The 18915-nt window shown below is 61.6% G+C and overlaps 1 protein-coding gene across 1 annotated transcript in view; it reads right to left on the bottom strand.

Annotated features, from left to right (window-relative positions):
- The window catches only part of TRIM8 (tripartite motif containing 8), a 29522-nt gene extending 21706 nt beyond the window's left edge, over positions 1-7816 (bottom strand). Inside the window, exons 1-2 of the mRNA XM_075423628.1 lie at positions 6572-7816; positions 5634-6290 (exon numbers count right to left, since the gene is read on the bottom strand). Of these exons, the coding sequence (XP_075279743.1) occupies positions 5634-6203 (570 nt within the window). The 5' untranslated portion in view covers positions 6204-6290; positions 6572-7816. The remainder of the gene's footprint in view (positions 1-5633; positions 6291-6571) is intronic.
- Positions 7817-18915: the final 11099 nt, after the last annotated feature.

The raw sequence follows: 18915 nt of genomic DNA, 5'->3' as shown, positions 1-18915 counted from the left end.
GTGAGACATGGAAATCTGCCTCCTCCTCCTCCCACCCCCTCCGCCAGCCGCCCCTTCTGCTCCCCCTGCTTAGATCGGGGCAGAGGCAACTCCTCGGCTCCAGAGGCAAAGACCAGACCAGCAGAGAGGCTGCGGACCCCGCTCCAGCAGGACCAGGCTCGGCCGAGCACATGGGAGAGCTCGAGGCCAGAGCTTTGCGGAGTGAGGGGAGGAGAAGGGAAGGACTCACATGTTCCATGAAGGGCTCACCCGGGCTCCCACATGCGAGGCACAGGGCTGAGGGGTGGAGGAAAGTCAGGGGTATCGCGCTTCAGCCCAAGTCTTTCCTGCTTCTCCCTCTCCCTCGCGCTCGTGGGCTCAAGGAGAGCAGCATGCTGCAGACCTCCACGCCAGCAGCCACACGACGCTTACATAAACATTACGGGTTGGATTTGGACTAAATGAGGGTCTGGGCTAAGTTTATTATGCCCTTGTCACCAAGGGCATAATAAAGCTCGGGTAACACCTCCTGGTTCACAGACCAGACCAGGACACCCCCATCTCAGGGGCTCATTCAAAGCCACCACCCAGGGAGGGCTTCCAGGCAGAAAGCTCTCTGGCCAGGGCTGTCCGGCACTCGTGGGCAATGCTGTGCCCAGACATCCCCACCTGCAAATTACAGCCAACCCCCCCCCCCGCATACTGCAGGGGTAAGCCTGGGCTACAGCTCATCACTGTTCCTTGCGAAGCAGCTCAAGGTCCTCAGATGAACCTCTCCTCCTTCCCTCTCTTTACCAGCATCCATCCACACAGCACTGTCCCCCAAGGGAAGAGAGCATTCTCCACTGCAGCCCCTGGCCTCTTCCCCTTCTTTACCATGCTGTCCCCTCCATGCAAGCCTCCTCCCTCCCACCCAAACCCAGCAGGCTGCCTCCTCATGTCCTCCATCTCTGCTGTCACTTCTCGGATGACTCTACACAGCAGACTTGCGGCTGCAGGCCTGGAGCAAGCAACTGCTGGCAACCTGATGGGCTAAGGGCAAGGAAAACGCTCCAGCTTAGCAGGAAAGCAGCATGGAAAAGCTCTTAATCCAAACTCCGGGGAGGCAGGAGACTGTCCCAGTTCAGCCAAAGATCTGGGACCGCTACGACACCCACTGCCATTTGGCCAGCAAACCCAGACGGGTCTGCAGCGGGGTGGCTCTCTAGGGCAACGCTGGCTGCTGTCAGCTGAACTGAAATCCCCTGCTGCCCCTGACAACACCACGCAGCAGAGCCCGACAGATCGATGGTGCCGAATGGCACGGAGCTAGAAAGCGAGGCTAGCTGGGTGCTGGGATTTCTGCAACTGCCCGAGGCCCAAGAAGTCATTACTCATCACGGCAGCTTGACCAACTGACAGCATCCCAGGGCACAATGATCAGTCACATTTCAGAGCCTGGTGTTGGACTCCTGAGGCCCCTGGGCAGGAACCAAGGCACAAGCAAAGCCAGGGGAGGGAGAGACACGGGCTAGGCTGACCAGGAAGGAGGAACGGGCTGGTGGGTCAGCTCTGGGTGCTAGTGGAGGCTCAGATGGAGCGCGCAGGAAGACCCTGCACATCTCCAGCTTCATATGACCTACTGCTAAAGTCATCTGTGGAACAGGTATGTTCAAAGAGCGCCGTGGGGAATGCCTGCCAGGCACCACCCACACCATCTACAGTCACGAGAGCTAAATTAACACTCGAGCACTTGGGCACTTGCGCTTACAATGCCTCCAGTGAGCTGCGTGCCGCGCTCCTCATAAACAAGTCATCTGGAAAATAAGTAAGCCTGTAAAAATCCAGCCCATCGCAAGTTACCAAACCTGTTTCAGAGTAAAACAGCCTATAGCAGCCCACACCGGGAGCCTGGCAGCAGAGCCGACCCCGACCTCCCCAGCACCAGAGCTCCCGAGGTCCCAGCAAACTGTCCCTGGCACAGCGGGCAGCATGGGGATGCAACATGGGACTCGTTGCAAACAGGAAAGTGTCTCTGGTGTCAGAGCAGTCAATCAAAGAAAAGCTGGTGGGATCTTCCCCTCTAGAGACCTAGAGCTTTTGAACCGCTGAAGCAGTCAGTTGGCGCAGGTAGGAAAAGCGCACCGGCCGTCTCTGCACTGGGGCTGGTGGCCAGCGCTGGCAAAGGACCAGAATTTCTGGTACAGACTTGGGATTCATCTCTTCCTGTGCTCCCACCGAGCACTCACCTCTACTCCCTCCCATACTTCAGAAAGCACCTGAACTGGGCTTATGTGGGGGGCTGCCAAGAAGGCAAGCCCAGACCCGCCAAGGAGCCGGTGAGCCCTGCAGCCCAGTCCCTGTCTGTCCCCCTGGACCTGCCAAAGGGGTGCTCCTACATGCTCGCAGAAGGATCCCAAATGTTCTCCCACAGGTCTCAGCACCACAACGCGCTTCCTCCCTCTTAGCGTTCAAAATCACTGTAGGTCTTCAGAACGTGAAGGGATTTTCTCCCGATTTCCCAAAAATGCACTGCAAGCTAGGTCAGAGGGAAATCTACCTCCATCGCCAGAAAAAATAGGGAAGCAGGAGCAAGTCCCTTCCCCCTGGTGGCACCTCCGTGAGGACAGGCAGGTGGGACATCCCCAAGCAAGCAAGCTCTGATGCACCTGGCCTCCATCAACCGTGTCCCACGCAAAGATGGGGCAAACACGGCAATACCCCGCAAGCGAGTCCCTTTCTTTGGCTGCTGTCTTCTGGCCTCCGCTCCAATACCAGCAACGTATTTTTTCCCCTTTTTGGATGAAAAAACCCACAATGATTCAGCCTCACACTGGAGCAAGCTTCTTTTTCAACCCTGGAAGCAGGTTCCCCTGTGCTGGGGAGATGGCAGGTTCCCCCATGCAGGCGGGAAGCACGTGGCTGGAGCAGCAAAGGCAAAGATGGAAGAAAAAATGTTTCATTTTGAGACCTTGACACAAATAAAACGACAAGAAGCAAAAAAAAAGAGGGTGGGTTGTTGGCTCTTTTTTTTTTTTTCCTCTCTCTCCTCTTTAAGCGCTACAAAAACAGGAAACAAAGGAGAAAACATCTCACAGGGGGGAAGGGGAGGTAAGCGCTTTATACGCCCACGAAAGAAAGATTAACCGCATATTTTATTTACTGTTTGTATTACAGTTGCACCGTGGAGTTCAACCAATTTCGAGCCAGGGCTCTGCGGGTTTCTGCAGCACCTGACGCCGAGCGGTCCCTTTCCCCGAAACCCACCCAGCGCCCGCCTCCGCTGCAACCGAGCCCTCTGCAGACACCGGCCTCCTCACCCAGCACCAGCTCTCTCGCCCCAGCTGCCAGCTGGGGAAGCGCTGGTGCTGTCCCCGAGGAGTTCTGAGGCCCTTTTCCCCTTCAAACAGGACTTCAACCTGGGGTAAGATGCCCTTCAAGGCAGGCCGGCAGCAGAGCTACAGTAATAAATGCTAAAAAAGGTGAGTTTATGGGGAACGTGTCGGCAGGCTCCCGTCCCACCGCTGGGCTATGGGGCCACCACTGCCACACCGGCTCGGTGTCGCACCCCCCACACTCGCAAGTCCCCCGCGCCAAGGACAGGGCTCCGAGCCTCCAAACTTTGACTCATTTCTCAATTAATGGCTTCCCGAACGTGAGCCACACATGGAACAAACCTCTCATGACGGGGCCTCCCCCGGACCTCCCAAGCCCGGCGTTACTCATCCCCCCGCAGCCCCAGCCCTCCTTCCCCGGGATGCTCCAAGAGCAGCTCACCACCCCGGGGTGAGCAAGCAGCCTGGAATCCCGGGCTGGCTCCCGCAGGCGGGAAGCCCTCACTGGCTGCGCGCACGCACCCTAATTTGGGAGCCGAGGCGGCCGCCTTCCATGCCGGCTGGCGAGGGGCGGCTTTCGGCCAGAGACCTGCCCAAGGCCAAGCAGCGAAGGCCGGCAACGTGCCCGGCATTTTTCCCTGGAGGGTCTTCCATACTCCAGCCGGTTCACGGAGGAACTGCTTCAGCTGCAGGAGGGATCCTGCGGGCACGCCATCCCCCCGGCTTTGGGCTGTCCTCCATTGCCCCAGCGTCCCATCACCCAGCCAAGCCACGCGCCCAGCGGGAAGAGACAAGCTTATCATCGCAGAGAAAGGAAATTAAGATAACGCGGCAATGGAGGTACCGAGGGATTTGGCCAAGGTCACAAAATAAATCTGCAGCTCTACAATACAGTCATTCAACATGTTCGGTGTCTGGCCACGTATCCTAAAAATTCACGCCAGGGCCAAAATCCCGCCTAGCCGGTGGCAGCTTTCTGCCAGGTCATTAAGCAGCGTGCATCCGCAAGGAACAGCGAACATCCAGCCATAACAACGGCGGCAACAACAACAACAAAAAAAAAACCACGTAGCAAGAGCGGGAATAGATGAGATCAAAGTGTCCTGGAAAAGGACCTGGAAAAATAGTTTTGGTCCCTGGCTTAGGCTCCCGGGAAATGCAGAGGCGAGCCTTGTCCCAGCCCTGTGCAGCCCTCCCGGGGTGGCTCCCCACCCTGGCAGAGGGAGACCAAAATGACTCCCTATAAATAGAAGCAGAAAAGCGCTTCTCCAAAAGCCTGGCTGGGTCTTTCCCCTTCCAGCGCGTGTGGCAGAGCTGCTGGCACCTCCGCGGAGGTCTCTGGTTTTCCCCCAAAAAACCTGGAGAGGAAAATAACCTTCCTGTGAGCTCAGGCTGGCTCCTCTCCGCACCCCCCCCTCCCAGGCCTGGCCATCCAATTGGAAAGTAATTATACTGCAATTTTTATTTATGACTTCTTTTTTTTTATTGCTAAATGGTGACTCATTTTGGCAACATTAAAATACACAGGAAATCATCCCCATTTTACAGTAATCACCATTCAATTCATTGTTAAATATTTATTTGGCGGACAAGCGCCGGGCCTCTTTCGAAGGGGGGGGGGGGGGGGGGGGGGGAGCGGAGGGGCAGCCCTGGGCGTGGGGGGGGAGAAGGTGGCGGCAGGGTCACGGCCGGGCTGCCCGCAGGGCTCCTAAATGCCCGCCACGAACTTCGGGGTGGGGAGCCGGGGGTGAAAGCTCCGGCCAGATGGTCTGGCCATGAGCAAGAGCCAGACTCGCTTTCCCTCGAAGCCAGCGCTACGCCCTGCGCTGCTTCAGGGAGCGGGGGCAGCTCTGTGCCCCCTCATAAACCCCCCATCATTCAGCCAAACCCTGACACCCGCCGGAGAGAAGCCGTGGGTCTCTGCTGCGCAGCCCTCCCCGCGCCGGGGGGAAGGGACGGTGGCCGCCCCGGCGGGAGGCGGCGGGAAGAGCCGGCAGTGTGACATTCACAGGCCTCTCAACGGACGGGGTCCGTGCCCGCGGACGCTCTGTCCCCTCGGGGAGCCCGATGTCGGGGTGACCCGGCCTCGGGCACGGCCGGCTGCTCTGCCTTGCCCCCAGGGTGGCTGCACACCCAGCAGGGACTGGGGAGATGACTCCCGGCACCAGGACCTCGACCCTTCCAGCCACCCAACATGTCCGCCGCGGGGGGACCGGGCGGAGGAGCAGCAGCGCCAGGGCGGGTTTTGCGTAGGCCCTACACAAACACAGACCTTTGGGGAACAAACACGGCCGGGGAGAGGGCGGCCGTGGAGAGCAACCCCACGGCGGTCGGACTCACCCTGATCTCATTGCGGCGGATCTCCAGGTCGCAGACCGAGTGTCCCTGGTGGGCCCCGCTGTAGTAGCAGCAGAACTGGCAGACGGCCACCTGCTCGGCCTCGCAGTGGTAGAGGCGGTAGGCGTTGTGCTGCGGGCAGCTCCAGGCCCGCACCTCGTCCGCCTCCACTAGGAGATGGCCGCGGGCCGTGGAGGGCTGCTGCAGGTGGGTCTGGACGTGGGACTGGCAACACGGCGCCTCGCACCTCAGGCAGATCTTCTGGGCCGGCAGCGGCGGGCCCCGGCGGCAGAAGACGCAGTGCAAGACGGAGGGGGGCTTCTCCAGGTTGAGGGAGTTGAACTTCTCCACGATGTTGGTCAGCTTCAGGTTCTTCTCCAGGTTGGGCTTCTGGTTGTAGGCCTGGTTGCACTCCGGGCACCGCACCAAGCCCGACTCCTTGGCCCAGGCCTCCCCGATGCAGCCCCGGCAGAAGTTGTGCTTGCAGGGCAGCTGGACCGGCTCCACGAAGACGTGCAGGCAGATGGGGCAGATCAGCTCCTCCTCGAAGCAGTTCTTCCAATTCTCGGCCATCGCTGCCGGCAGCCTCTGGCAATGCTTCCCCCCGGCCGCTTCGGTCGCTCAGTGCGGTCTAGGGGCGGACGCCAGGCTCTGTCCTCCCTGCAACGGGAAGCCGGGGGGTGAACGGCCGGGCTGCCCCCTCCCCGCGCGATCAATAATAAACGGCAGCGGGCCTCAAAATCGGGTATAAAACCAACCGCGGGGCAGCACTCTAGGAATCTCCAGCGAGAAAACGCGACATCCCCACCGCTTCGTTAAAAAGAGCAACGCCAACGGTTAAAGCACCCCGACACGACACCGCGGGATTCGCCGCCCAGAGCCTCCGCCACCCCGAAAAGCCGTCCGCCTCTCCCTACCCCAGGAGGTGAATCGAAACTTACCAAAGGTTGAAAAAAATCCATACAAAATCCAGCGGCGGGGTCCAAGTTCCATATAAAGCTCCTAAATTTAGCGCTCCGGATCGGATTTTTCTTTTCTTAGGCTTGCGACTGACATTCAATATTTTAAAGGGACTTTTGTCCCCCACCAACCCGGCTAACAGCTGAGAGCCCCGACTCGCTCGGGGCTGGTTTTTTTTCTCTTCCTTCTCTGTATTTCTCCTCCCTCTCCCCCTGATGGGAGTTGGGAATCAGTCTTTTAAAGGAAACAGATCAAAGGGTTAAGATCCAAAATGGGAAAAAGGAGGAAGATCAAAAAAAATGATAATAATAATAATAGCGATGATGATGAAAAAACAAATTCCGCGGCCCCCGAGATTTGCTTCTACCCCAGTGGGGCAGCGGAGGAAAAATAAAGGAAGAAGGGGGGAAAAAAAACTAATAAAAAAAGACAAGACAGAGGGGAAAAAAAAAAAAAAGGAGAAGAAAAAAAGCCCCCCCTCTCGCCTGCTTCGGGATTGCGAGGTCTTGAATGGGAGAGCTCGGTCATTCAAAGCAGAGCCCGGCGCTCCCGAGGGGATGATGGCGGGGAGGATGCGCTGTGCCGGGTTGGGGGGGGGGGGGGACACCCGAGCCCCGCCGCCCCCAGCCCACCTGCCCACCGGGGCCGGGGGGAACGGCGTCCGGCGCGGGGGGGTCCGACCTAGCCCGGTCTCATGGCCGGCCGCGAGGTCGCGGCCCCCCGACGGCAACGACGCGCTGGAGCCGGGAGTTGCCGGGTGTCGGAGCCGGCGGCGGAGCGGCGTCCCCCGGCCCGGCCCCGCCGGGAAGGGGCGAGGCGGGCGGGAGGAGCCGGGCGAAGCGTGCGGTTCCGGGAGAGCCGAGTCAGCCCTCAGCCATTTTGAGCCGCCCTGCTGGAGAACGGAGACCGGAGGCGCGTTGAAAATAAAAATATTAATTAAAAAAAGAAAAAAAAAAAAAAAGATTTCAATCAAGTCACCGGAACGCACCCGCGCCCCGCGCGGCGGGGCTCTGCGGCGGGGCTGCGGCGTCAGCTCAGCCCCAGCCGCCCCGTCCCGCCGCTCAGCAGAGCCCCGCGCGCCCGCCCCCGTCGCCTCCAGCCATCTTGGGCTCGCCCTGGGCGCCGCCCGCCCCGGCCTTCCACCGCCCCCGGGGAGGCGGCCGCGGCCCGGGGGGACGAGCAGTACGAGGGGGGGCGCGCGGGGGGGGTGCGGGTTCCCGCAGCGGATCTCCTGGGGGGGGGGGGGGCGGGGGCGGTGCCTAGCAGGCGGCCGGGCTCAGCCCCGGCGCGGGGGGCTGCGGGGGGCGGCCATGGGGGGATGGATCGACCGGGGGACGGGCGCGCCCCGCCCCGTTCGGAGTCGGAGGGGGCCGGAGCCGGCGGGTCCCGCTGGGCGCTGCCGCGGCCGCCTCGGAGCCGCGCGGCGCTGCGCTGCGGCGGGAGCGGCCCCGCCCCGCCCCGAGGGCCCGCCCACCTCGCGTCACGGGAGACCGCCCCCGTCCCGCCCCGCCCCCGAGACGGAGCCGTCTTAAAGCGGACACGGCCAGCGGTGGGGCCCGCCGCGGTGCCCGGCGCTGCGCGCTGTGTGTCGCCGGCCGTGGAGCCCGGCCCGGCCGGGCACCGCATCGGCGGGGGGGGGCCGCCCGCCCGCCCGCCTGCCTGGCCAGCAGCACCGCAAGGGGGCCAGCGGCCAGGGTCGTGCAGGGTGCTGGTCCGTGAGCAGGGGCTGAGCCCCCGGGAGCCGGCTCACATCTGGGCCGTAGCTGGCCCCGGGTACCAGCAGTGCCCTCCGGAGCCTCCTCCGCCCTCTCCGCTGCCCCCAGGACGGGCTGTTGCTTTGCGCAGGGTGGTCCCGGGTGCTGCTGCACCGGACGCCCTCTGTCCGACCCCTGCCGAATGTGCCGGGGCGCTGGGGACAAAGCACGTTGCCGGCGTCAACCCGTTTCCTGCCGGCGAGGGGTGTCACGAAAGGATTCCAAACTGGGTATTTCAGCCCAAACACTCTCAGGGTGCACAGCCGGGTTTGTGGCGGAGCGACAAGGGGAGCAGAGGCTCAGGCGGTGGCTGTAGGATCCGGCCCCTGCCTTGCCCCTGGGTGACGGCGGTTTGCCTCCGCGAGGGATTGAGCAGGAATTTCCCCAGTCGCAGCCTCAAAGCCCTGGACAGAACTGTCCAGAAACGGCACCCAGTAGCACCCACTACAGCACCCTACAGCCCCAGAGCCACAGGGCAGCCGGCTGCCTGCTGCAGGGACGAGCATCCGCCAGCACGCCCCGGGTGGGGGGATCCAGGGCTCCCCACACTGCCCTTCACGGGACCCCTCCTGCGCGCGGGCAGGTCCTGCCGAGAGACGCCCCACTGAGGGGACAGAGCCACAGACACCAGCTACCCATGGGCTGGCTTTGGAGTTGGGATCCCCCGTCCCATTTCTCTGCCTCCTCCTTGCTCCTCTTGCTTCGTGCTTCGGTGGGACGTCGGGGAGCACCTCCGCCTGCCGTCTGCGTTACGCCCAGCTCACCCCAGTCTCAAAGTGCTACGCTGGGGCAAATAACAACCGCCTTGTACCCCAGCGCACCCCACACGGCTGATGGGGCTGTGGCCGGTGTGCGGTGCCTGGGCTGGCTCAGGACGCCTCGCTCGCCTCTGATTTCTGGGTGAGGCTCCCACAGCCTCTTTGCCATCATAAAACCTCTTTCTGGGCTTAGCCGGCCGATCCCTGCCTGCGTGGGAAAGCCCACAGCCAGCCCACCCCGCGACTGGGGCTCACCCTGTGCCGCCCCCAGCCCCCCCCTTCACCGCACACCCAGCCCATGGCTCCCGGGGCTCGAGAGCTGATTCCTGCAAAGGGAGCGGTTTGCTGTGCAATTCCTCTGCCAGGCCTCGAAGCCCGCAGGCTGTACGTATCCTCTGGGGTTTTACAAGCCGTCTGGCAGCTGGGACCGGCAGGAGCTGGGCAGGGCGGCACGGGATGCATCAGAGCCGCTGTCGGCTGGCCGAGCCTGTGCAGAGGCAAACCTCTCCTCAAAAAGTCAGCACAAAACTATTCATGACTCTCACTTCTTTACAAACATAGGCAGTACGGTGCAGCCCCCGGTGACAGCTGCCATCCCCACCCCGCGCCAGGCACAGGTCTCCTGCAGGGGCTGCTCGGGGCCCCCTCCATGCCCTCCACTTCGGGTGAGCTGGGGAAGCCAGCTGGCATTTAATGGGGCTTGGAAGTGGAAGGTGGATGGGATGGGATGGGATGGGATGGGATGGGATGGGATGGGATGGGATGGGATGGGATGGGATGGGGTTGAGCCAAGCCAAAAGATGCGTCCTGCTCTTGTCTGGGAATCCCGCTGCCCTGGGGCCAGCTCTGGCCCTGCTGTCCTCATGCCTGCATCTGGATGATGCCATCTCCCTGCCCAGCCCCGAGAAACCCCCTTGGCAAGGGAAGCTCTGAAGCCAGACTGTGTGTCAAAACCCTTCTGCAGTCAGAAGCACCTGCCTGGGGGGGCTGCAGGCAGGGACCCCCCTGTGACACGGCTCCCAGACACCGTCCTGCCAGCCCTGGGTGGCTGACGAACACCGGTGGGCAGGAGCTGCAGAAAGCCCGCCTGGGCTGTGGGCTCCCCTTCACCAGGATCCAGCCCGGCAGGGGTGCCCCAGCCCATGCCAAGGGGCAGCAGAGGCGGTTTTTAGCTGAGTCCTGGTGCACATCCCTCAGCCTCCCCAAACCTCGGTTTTCCCAGCCACCGCTGGGCCATTTGTTCCCCTTCACCTGCAGTCTCGCTTCAGCAGCCCTTTGCCTTGCCCTGGAGAAACCACCGTCCCTGCCAGCCTCCCTGGCAAAGCACCAGCATCTCCGCTGAGGCCCCAGGTAGCACCGACAGCTTTGGGCTGGGTGTACCCACCCATGAAGGGTCAGCAGAACATCACCCCACGCCCCGCAGAGCCAGGACGCTCGGCTGCTTGTCACCGGGGTCTGGCATTGAAGTGGCATGGCCTGGTACAGAGGGACCTCGTGCCTGGGGAGCAGGGATGCGCTGGCTGGGTGGCAGAGCTGAGGTGGCTCCATCACTGCGGGCAGAGGACGAGCGGGGCCGTGCCTGGCAGCTGGCGTCGAGGAGCTGCCGCTGCTTCGCCAGGTGGACTCTAGTGGTGTTTAACCAGCCCGCAGACGTACAGAAACTCTGTTTGCTATTTGGGGCTCCTGAGCTGATGGGGAAGGGAGGGTGTTCGCACAGATTTACAGAGCGATGGGCTGTTAAAGTGACAGCTTGCCTCCCCACCACCACCTTGTCCCTGGAACGCTCCTGGCAGCTCTGGCACCCAGTCCCGCGGCTTCCCCCGAAGCCTTGACCCCTCCGAAAATAATACAAAGTGATATTCTTTTTGGATCATTTATAACTCAATTAACCAGACAGAGAGAAGCCATCACTGCACTTCTGCTCTTTTTATGCGTAAGCCTGGTGAGGTGGGTTAGTGCGATGGAGAAAGCTCCCTCCACCCTGCTCCGTGTGATTAATACATTGGAGGCTTTTGCTGAAGTTTTAAGACTGGGTTTAAGGAGTTAAGGAACACGCAGGGCGGCAATAGCCTGGTTTGCAGCACTAAATCCGTCTGCTTGTGGCCATCCTCCGTTCCCGGCTGGGGTGGAGGAGGAGAGAAGAAACCCCACAGTGAAGGCACGACACAGAGGTGCCCAGGGCACGATGTCGACGTTGCACCGCTTGTGCCGGGCCATCTCATGCACGTCCCCACCGCGGCGTCACACCTGCCCATCCCACATTGTCACCTGCCTGCGCTGGCATCCTCGCAGCCCGGTACCCGCTGGGGGAACACGCACATGTGTGTGCGTGGTGCATCCGTGGGGGAAACCTCCCGTCCTCCGCGGTTAATGAAAAGGGACCAGGAGCCGTGTGCGCAGCCTGGTTGCTGCAGCACCCCAAGCAGGTTCCCTGCCCCAAGCACCCAAGCGCTGGGATCCAGCAACACCCACAGCCGACTCTGGCAGCCGGGACCGGGGCTGGGATGGTGTGCCGGATGCAGGGACGGTGATGCCTTTGTCGGCCCCTTGGGACAGCTTCGCCCTTGTGCAGCGGATGAGCAGCTGGGGCCCCTCTCGGGGCAAAAATGCTGGGTTTTCTCCCTTACTCCCCAAGCCGAAAGCACGGGGCAAAGCGGCTACTGAGGGCTGGCCGAGGGGGACTGCGTGGAGCGGGCAATGGAGGGGAGCTCTGCTTTGGCCCGGGGCAAATCCAGCGTGGAACGGTCCAGTCTGGGTTTGAACGGCCAAATCCAGTGCTGCACGGCCAGCCTTGGGGCGATGCTCCGGGGCCCGCTGCCCCAGCCGGCCTCGGGGTGCTGATGGGTGCCAGCGAGCACGGCAGCGGCCGCGGGTCCGGAGCGCGGGGAGCTGGGACGGGGGCCGGTGCGGTTCCCTGCATGGTGGGGTTTCTTTCTATGCAAACTCCGGGGAGCAGCTGCCCTGCCGGCGTGACTCATTTCCTGCTCTTGTGTCACATTCTGGTGAGGCCAGTTTGGCAAAGGCTTTCTTCTTTCCCTCCCTGGCTTCTCCTCCCTCTCTCCCCCACCGCCGAGGGCTGGGATGTGCATTCGCTCAGCCCCTGGCAGGATGAGGCAGGATTTTCAGGAAACTGCGTCAAAGCCACAAAACCTCCATATATATATATATATATATATATATATATATGTAAAAAAACCCCAAACCAACAACGAAACAAAAAATCCAGCACAATTTTCTTTTTTTCTTTTTACTGAGCACGAGGGAGACTGGCGGCCAGACGGGCTCCTCTGCTCTTCCCCCCGCGTTCCCCGGAGACAGGATGGGACCCGGCAGAAGAGCTTTAAAAGTTTGCTGGGCGGCCGAGGGGGAAAAAATGCAGCTCTGTCTAATTTTACCCTCTGCTGCCAGCCGGAGAGGTGCTGCTGGAGCCGGGCTGCCAGCGGGAAGCCTTTAACAGGGGATGCATGGTGTGAAGCATCCGAAGGAGCCGCCAGCCCTGGGGTTCGCCCCGCGTTTCTTATGCCTTGGCGGTGCTCTGGGGGAACCTCACCACTGCGCCCTGAAAAACGTGCTGGCCAGGGTTTAAAGTAACTCGTTCGTCTTGACGGGGTTGGGAATGGGTGCTAGCAGATGCTGGCAGAGCCCAGCGTGGTGGGTCTCCCACTGCGGGTTGGGGCAGGGGAAGGTGATGCTGGGGCCAAACCCCTCCGTCTGCTCCCCCAGCCCCGTCCCGGTGGGCACTGCCCTGAGCCCAGGCTGTGCCACGGGTCGAAAAGTCACTTTCTGAGAGATTCCCGGCGCGGTCTGTGCTGCAGCTGCAAGGCCAGGATTCACAGCCTCCGTCCCCCCCGGGGTGCGGGATCCTGCAGCTGCACCCCTCGCTGCTGCCGAGGCCAGGGCAGAACGCCGCGTTCCTCTGCCCCAAGCCTGTGGCAGCCCTGTTCTTCCCTCCGTGCCAGCCCAAGCGCCGGCACAGCCTCCCGCGCCGCAGCCGGGCACCTCCTGGGGAAAGCCAGAGCTCCTCGGCGCTGCCAGCCCAGCAATCAGCTTGGGGACACGAAGCCGCCGGCCCCAGATCCGACTGCAGGAGACTGCGGGTGGGAGCAGGGTGCCATCCCACCATCTCCCTGCCCATCTGCAGCTGGGTTCAGCCGCCCTTCCGCCAGCAGATCCCCGCGGTCCCTGCCCAGGCTGAGGTGTAACCTGTGCAGTCTTCACTCCGGAGCAATTTCTCAGCCTTCCTCTTCCTTTCCTGCGTGCTCCCCGCAACTAAAACCGGCCACAGTCGAAAGACCCAGCACCACCTGCACGCCAAAAATCCCCCCGCCAGGCAGCTACCGAGCTTTCCTTCAAAGGGCAGAGCACCCGCTGCCACCCTGCGACCCCCAAACCCACAGCCCCTGCGTCCAGCGGAGCCGCTGAGCCCTGGCTCGGTGCAGCGGGGGGAAACTGAGGCAGGGTGAGGGCAGGGGCTCGCCCCGGAGCCGCAGCCTGTGCACCCCCCCTGCTCTCCCTCCTCTCCAGAAGCTGAGAGGTCCGTCTGCCCGCGGAGAAGGGAGCAGCACCAGGGTATCGGTGTGAATTAGGCCAGGAAGCAATGCTAACAAACTGTCACTCCTGGTTGTGTAATGGGAGCAATTACGGGTTTAGGTCTCGTTAAGACACCAGGAAGGAAAACACGGCCTGTCTGGGGGGGTAGGAGGAGTGTGATGGCAAACAAAAAAGGAGGGTCCTGTTGACAGAAGGATGAAGCTGTCTTTGTGTCGGAGGCATGTCTGTCCCATCCCGGTGCATCAGCAGCCTGGGGCTTGGATTGACTCCGGTGCAGGGGGATGCAGGGGGGTGCAGGGAGTGGGTTTCCAGCTCTCTCCATGCTCTGCTCCTTCCCCCAAGCTCCCCAGGTCCCCAGGGTCTCGGGACAGGTGGTTTTAACCCCTCTGAAATCCCTGGCCCCTGATCCACTCTGCTCAGCTCAGCACTTGGTGCCCACTGTCCCCACATAGCCCTTCCCTGGGGTCCGACGGGGACCCGCGGGTGACAGGGCCGGTGCTGGGCTGTGCCCGGAGACCCTGGGACAAGTGTCCGAGCTCTTCCCGCCTGCGCAGCCACCGGCAGCCCTCCTCTCCCAGGGAGCTGCCAGGCTTCCCCCACTGCCCTGCGCTGCCAGGCACCGAACACCTCTCTGCCCGACCCTCCGTGCCGCCGGGGCAGCCCTGAACCCACCGGGCAGGTCCCTCCCGGGGTCTCCGGAGCGATCCCCAGGCGCTGGTGGAGGTCACCCAGAGCCTGGCCAAAACAAACCCAGGGCTCTCCATGAGCGAAACCCCGAGGCACTGCCAAACCCAGGGTGAGGGCACCCGCGGCTCCTCCACGGGCACTGGGAGAGCGGGAGGCTCCCGGCGTGGATCCAGCCCATGCACCCCACAAAGGAGGGGCCGCGGCGCCCGGCAGCCAGGGTTAGCCTTTAACCGCTCAGAACACGGCACGGAGGGAGAGGAAATTCTTGAGGCATCTATTAACACAAAAAGAGTTGTACTTTACATTCGGTCCCGCTTATGGCTTATAAATGATTACTGCACCTTTTAATAAATGGTTAATCAAGTGTTAGAGTCCAAACAAGTTGATGGGTTGCTTATTACCATGGTCTATAACCTTTTATGAATGCCTTCTGTCGATGTACTTATAAACATCCATACCACGTACTTCTCGTGTCTTGACATGTTGGTCACATCTGTTCAAAGTTTATTAACTCCTGAGCTGCTCGCTAGCGGCAGGCCGGGAGGGATCCCGCTACTTATCTGTACTAATCCGTGTGGCTCAGAGAGCCCAGTTGTGTGGCAGCAGCCGGCCGAGGGGTGACGTGGGCATCCCCCTTCGTCTGAAAAAGGCTCGAAGCAAGCGGGACGCAGCCGCATCTGCAATGAGTCGGCAGCAGGGTGCTGCTCTCATGGGCGCGAGGGGTTTTTTGCCACCAGGACAAGCAGCCGAGGGAAGTTGGTGGCAGATTCTTCCTCTCTTGAAGTCATCGAGCCGAGACAGGACATCGTCCTGGACCGCTCGCTTGAATCCAAACCACAAGTTATGGGGCTCAACGTGAGAGGAACTGGGTGAAATTCTCTGGCCTGCGAACACGGGAGGTCGAACGGGATGATTTAGTGGGCCTGGAAACCCACAGAAACATCCTTGGCTGTCGCCGTTCATGCGCAGCTGAAGCCCCCCTCGCGTCATGTTGCAAATAATGAAATGAAACTCTCAATAAGCTGAATAATCAGAAAACAATTTTCCAATAAAAGCGTTCCCTGAAATCTCCTTTTAAGGCAAGGACTGGGATTCCCACCGCCGAGCATGTCCCCGACGCCTCGCGTTATTGTTCGGCTGCCTGTACCGGGGCCGGGCAGGCTGCCACGCCGCCCCGCGCCCCCGGGGACGCTCCCCGCCTCACCGCCCCCAGCCCCCCTGCTTCTGAGCCCTTTTCGCCTTCATTTTCCCCTTCTGCCGGATGCTTCAGACAATTTTTCTGTTCAAAAAGCAAGCGGGGAGTCCAAGATGCCGTGGCCCCGCATTTGCTCCAGTGTTTCTAGCAGCCAGAGAAGGGATTTGTGCATTAAGTGGATGGGGACGATCCTGGCCCGGGCGGGAAGCTGGGTCTGCCCAGTCGCCTTGGCCTCAGACCCTCCTGGAGGTTTCTTAATACCTAACCGTGCATCCACCTCTGGTCCCTGCTGCCCAGCCTCTCCGGAGGGGGCACCCATCCCCGGCGGCAGGACCATCCCTGGCACAGGGCAGCTGTGCTTGCTGCCCGCCGGCCGGTAATTTGTGGCCAGAGCGCGGAAAGCCTGAGGAAACGTGAAAGATGGAAAGGCATTAAAAATGCTTTTCCCCTCGGCAAACCAAAACCAGACCCGGACTACGCTTCTTTGGAAAGCTGCTGCAGCAACAGCAGCTGCCTGAAACACGCCCGCCGCCAGTGCATCCCTGCCACTGGTGAGGGGACCGAGGGGACAGAGCCCGCGTCGACGCCGCGTTGGCCGTGCCGCTGTGGCCTGTCTCGTGCACTACTTCCATCAGCGCCAGCGATGAGGTGCTGGGGCAAGATAGGGCCGTTTTTTTTCTCCGGTGCAAACTCTGCCCGACAGCGGGAACAGCTGCTCCGAAAGCTATTTGGAGAAGCCGGAGATTTTGGGCATGCTGCGGGCTCCCAGACAGGGAGCTGGGGCACGCTGGGGGCTTCCCTACAGTGCCTCTCCCACCGCGGCCGTGTCCCGGTGTCCTGCGCCGGACGGTAAGGCCGCGGTTTGCAGCGGGGCGAAGATGCTCGCCGGCTCCCCACCGCCCCCGAGGCTCAGCCATGGGGCAGGGGGTGCTGGGGGGAGGCAGTGGGACTCGGGCCAGCCCAGCTGCTTCGGGCCCCTCTCTCTCCGGTTACAGCCCCCAGGAGTGCGGGGCGTTAATGTGTGAGGTCCCGCACGCCGGGGCGTGCTGGGAGGCTTTCCTCCGCACCGAGGTGCTGCCGCAGCCGGCTGGCCACAAAGAGTGCAAAAACAGCAAGGAGGAGAGAAACCAGGCAAAATGAAGGGGAAAAGAAAAACCCAAAGGGACCAGGCGTGCCAATCTCCCGCAATCCCACGTTTCTGGGTGATGTGGGACAGATCCCTGCAGTCCAGGCAAGTGAAAGCATGGAGAGCCGCCCCGCTCCCATGGCTGCACCGTCCCGCCATGGGCTGGGGGACATGCCGTGGGCTGGGGGACATCGTAGGATGGGGACATGCTGTGGGAAGGGACATGCTGCGGGGGTGATGCTACAGGAGGGGGTTCAGGGACCAGGACCCTCTCTGGGTGCCCAAGGCCAGCACAACCAGCGGCCACACTGGCTCTGCCCCGGGTGGGCAGGGAGCACTGTGGGACTGGGAGCCCCTTGCTGTGGGGGCTGCCCCCTCGTCCCACCCCACCGGGACCCATCTCCCACCCCACCCGTCTCCCCGTCCCGCTCCGCAGGTGCAGTCTCTTCCCCATCGAGGTTCCCAGGCACCACCATTCACTTTCCAAATGGGAAACGAGCCCCAGCCCTCCCTCCGCACTTGGGGGAAAAAAAAAGGCAACAAGGGAGGAGAGAAATAAACAAACAAATCCCTTCCCTCTCCTGGCTTGGCATCTGCTCGCAGCCCTTCCATTATTAATTAGAGAAGCTGCCGGCATTATTAGCAACAAACCGCTCCTAATGAAGTTCAGAGCCGCAGATCCAGGAGGGGCTCCCAGACACTGCTTTTCACAAACCTTAATTAAATTCACTGCCCTAAGGTGCTCTCGGCTGGGGTGGAGGCAGAGCGGTGAAGCCGCCACGGCCGTGCTGGTGGTGGGCTCGGGGTGACGGGCAACAGCGGGCTAAGGGTACCCCGCTGTGCCGCAGACCCAGGGACACCCCATCCCCTCCAGATTCAGGGCTGAACCAAGTGATTGGCTGGTACGTGAAGTTGCAAAAGGGGATTCTGCCTGGCCATGGCAGGTATGGTGAAATCAGATCATTTAATTCATTAATTAAATTAACCAAGTGGCAGGCGGGGAGGGCTCCCAGCACCACGCGAGCAGCAGGGTCCCTGGCCGGTCCCGGCTCTGCCACCCTTGACGGGATGCCCCAGCAGTGTGGCCCTGTGCTTGCAAACGCTTTGAGGCCTGGGAAGGCGAGAGGCACGGGGGGTCTTGGGCCGGGGGGCCAGCTGCCAGCGGCCTCTCACCCCCCAAAGCCCCTGCCTGGGCAAATAACCTCGCTGGGGATCCCAGTCGACCAGCAAGCTTTCCTCAAGTGGCACGAGGAAACCCAGCCAAGCGATGGCCGTGTGCCCTTCGGCACCTCTGGCAGCTCTCGGAGATCCCGCTGCTTTGTCTTGGGGCCGGGACAGTTCGTGTCTGGATGTGGCTGTGGGAGAGGTTCTTCGGGAAAGGATGGTTTTCACCCCAAATGTCTGCAGCAGCCCTTTCTGCCAACTGCTCCCCTGTCGATGCGTGGAGGGCTGAGACCACACCCCCACAGAGCAAGGGCAAAACCTGCCCAAAGCTGGATTTCAGCTCCCGCGCATCTTTTCCCTTCCCTGTCACCCTTGCTCTGTGCACAGCGAACTCCCTTCCCCCCCACCCAGATATTCCACCCCTCTTCTCTCTGACCTTAAAGGAATTTATTACAGAGGAGTGTAAAAAGATTACTGCAAAATCGTTCTGCGTTACTGGGAAATCATTGCAACATTAGCTCAGTAATATTTTTTCATAAGTGTTTGCTGTGTCTCTTCTCCGACACATTCGGTCTCCACGCGCACATCCACACCCCCACAAACCCCGCTGCAGCCAAGCGGCGCTTGGCAGGGGACGGGAGCATGGACCTGACCCGGCACTCACCCCGGCTCCCTCCTTCCCTTGCCGGCAGACGAGGTTGCCATCCCTCGGATGAGCGGCCATGTCCTCAGACCCGGGTGCAAGTGCTCCCCATCCCGGCGCACCCCAACGGCACAGAAAAGCCCGGCTCTCGGGGCGCTCGGGCTGCCTTGGCTCAAGGGGTTTTGCCAGCGGATGCTCGTGGAGGATCCTGCACCAGGCAGGGCCCGGGACAGGCCGTGTTGCTGAGGTTTTCTGGGAGAAGGAAGATCCCTCTCTCTCCCATGCTTGCAGTCGGGAGGTCTGGGTGACAGACCCAGCTCCCCCGGGGCCGGGGGGAGAAGGCGCCGAAGAGGAGGGGAAGAGGCTGCGGAGGCAGCCGGGGGCCGAGCGGGAGGCAGGCAGTCCCACCGAGTCGCCCGCAGAGAAGGACACCGACAATTCTGCAAA

Source organism: Opisthocomus hoazin, chromosome 6 (assembly GCF_030867145.1).
Source record: "Opisthocomus hoazin isolate bOpiHoa1 chromosome 6, bOpiHoa1.hap1, whole genome shotgun sequence".
Taxonomy (NCBI): domain Eukaryota; kingdom Metazoa; phylum Chordata; class Aves; order Opisthocomiformes; family Opisthocomidae; genus Opisthocomus; species Opisthocomus hoazin.
Note: the sequence above shows the minus strand (reverse complement) of the source record. Positions and strands in the feature narration are given on the sequence as shown.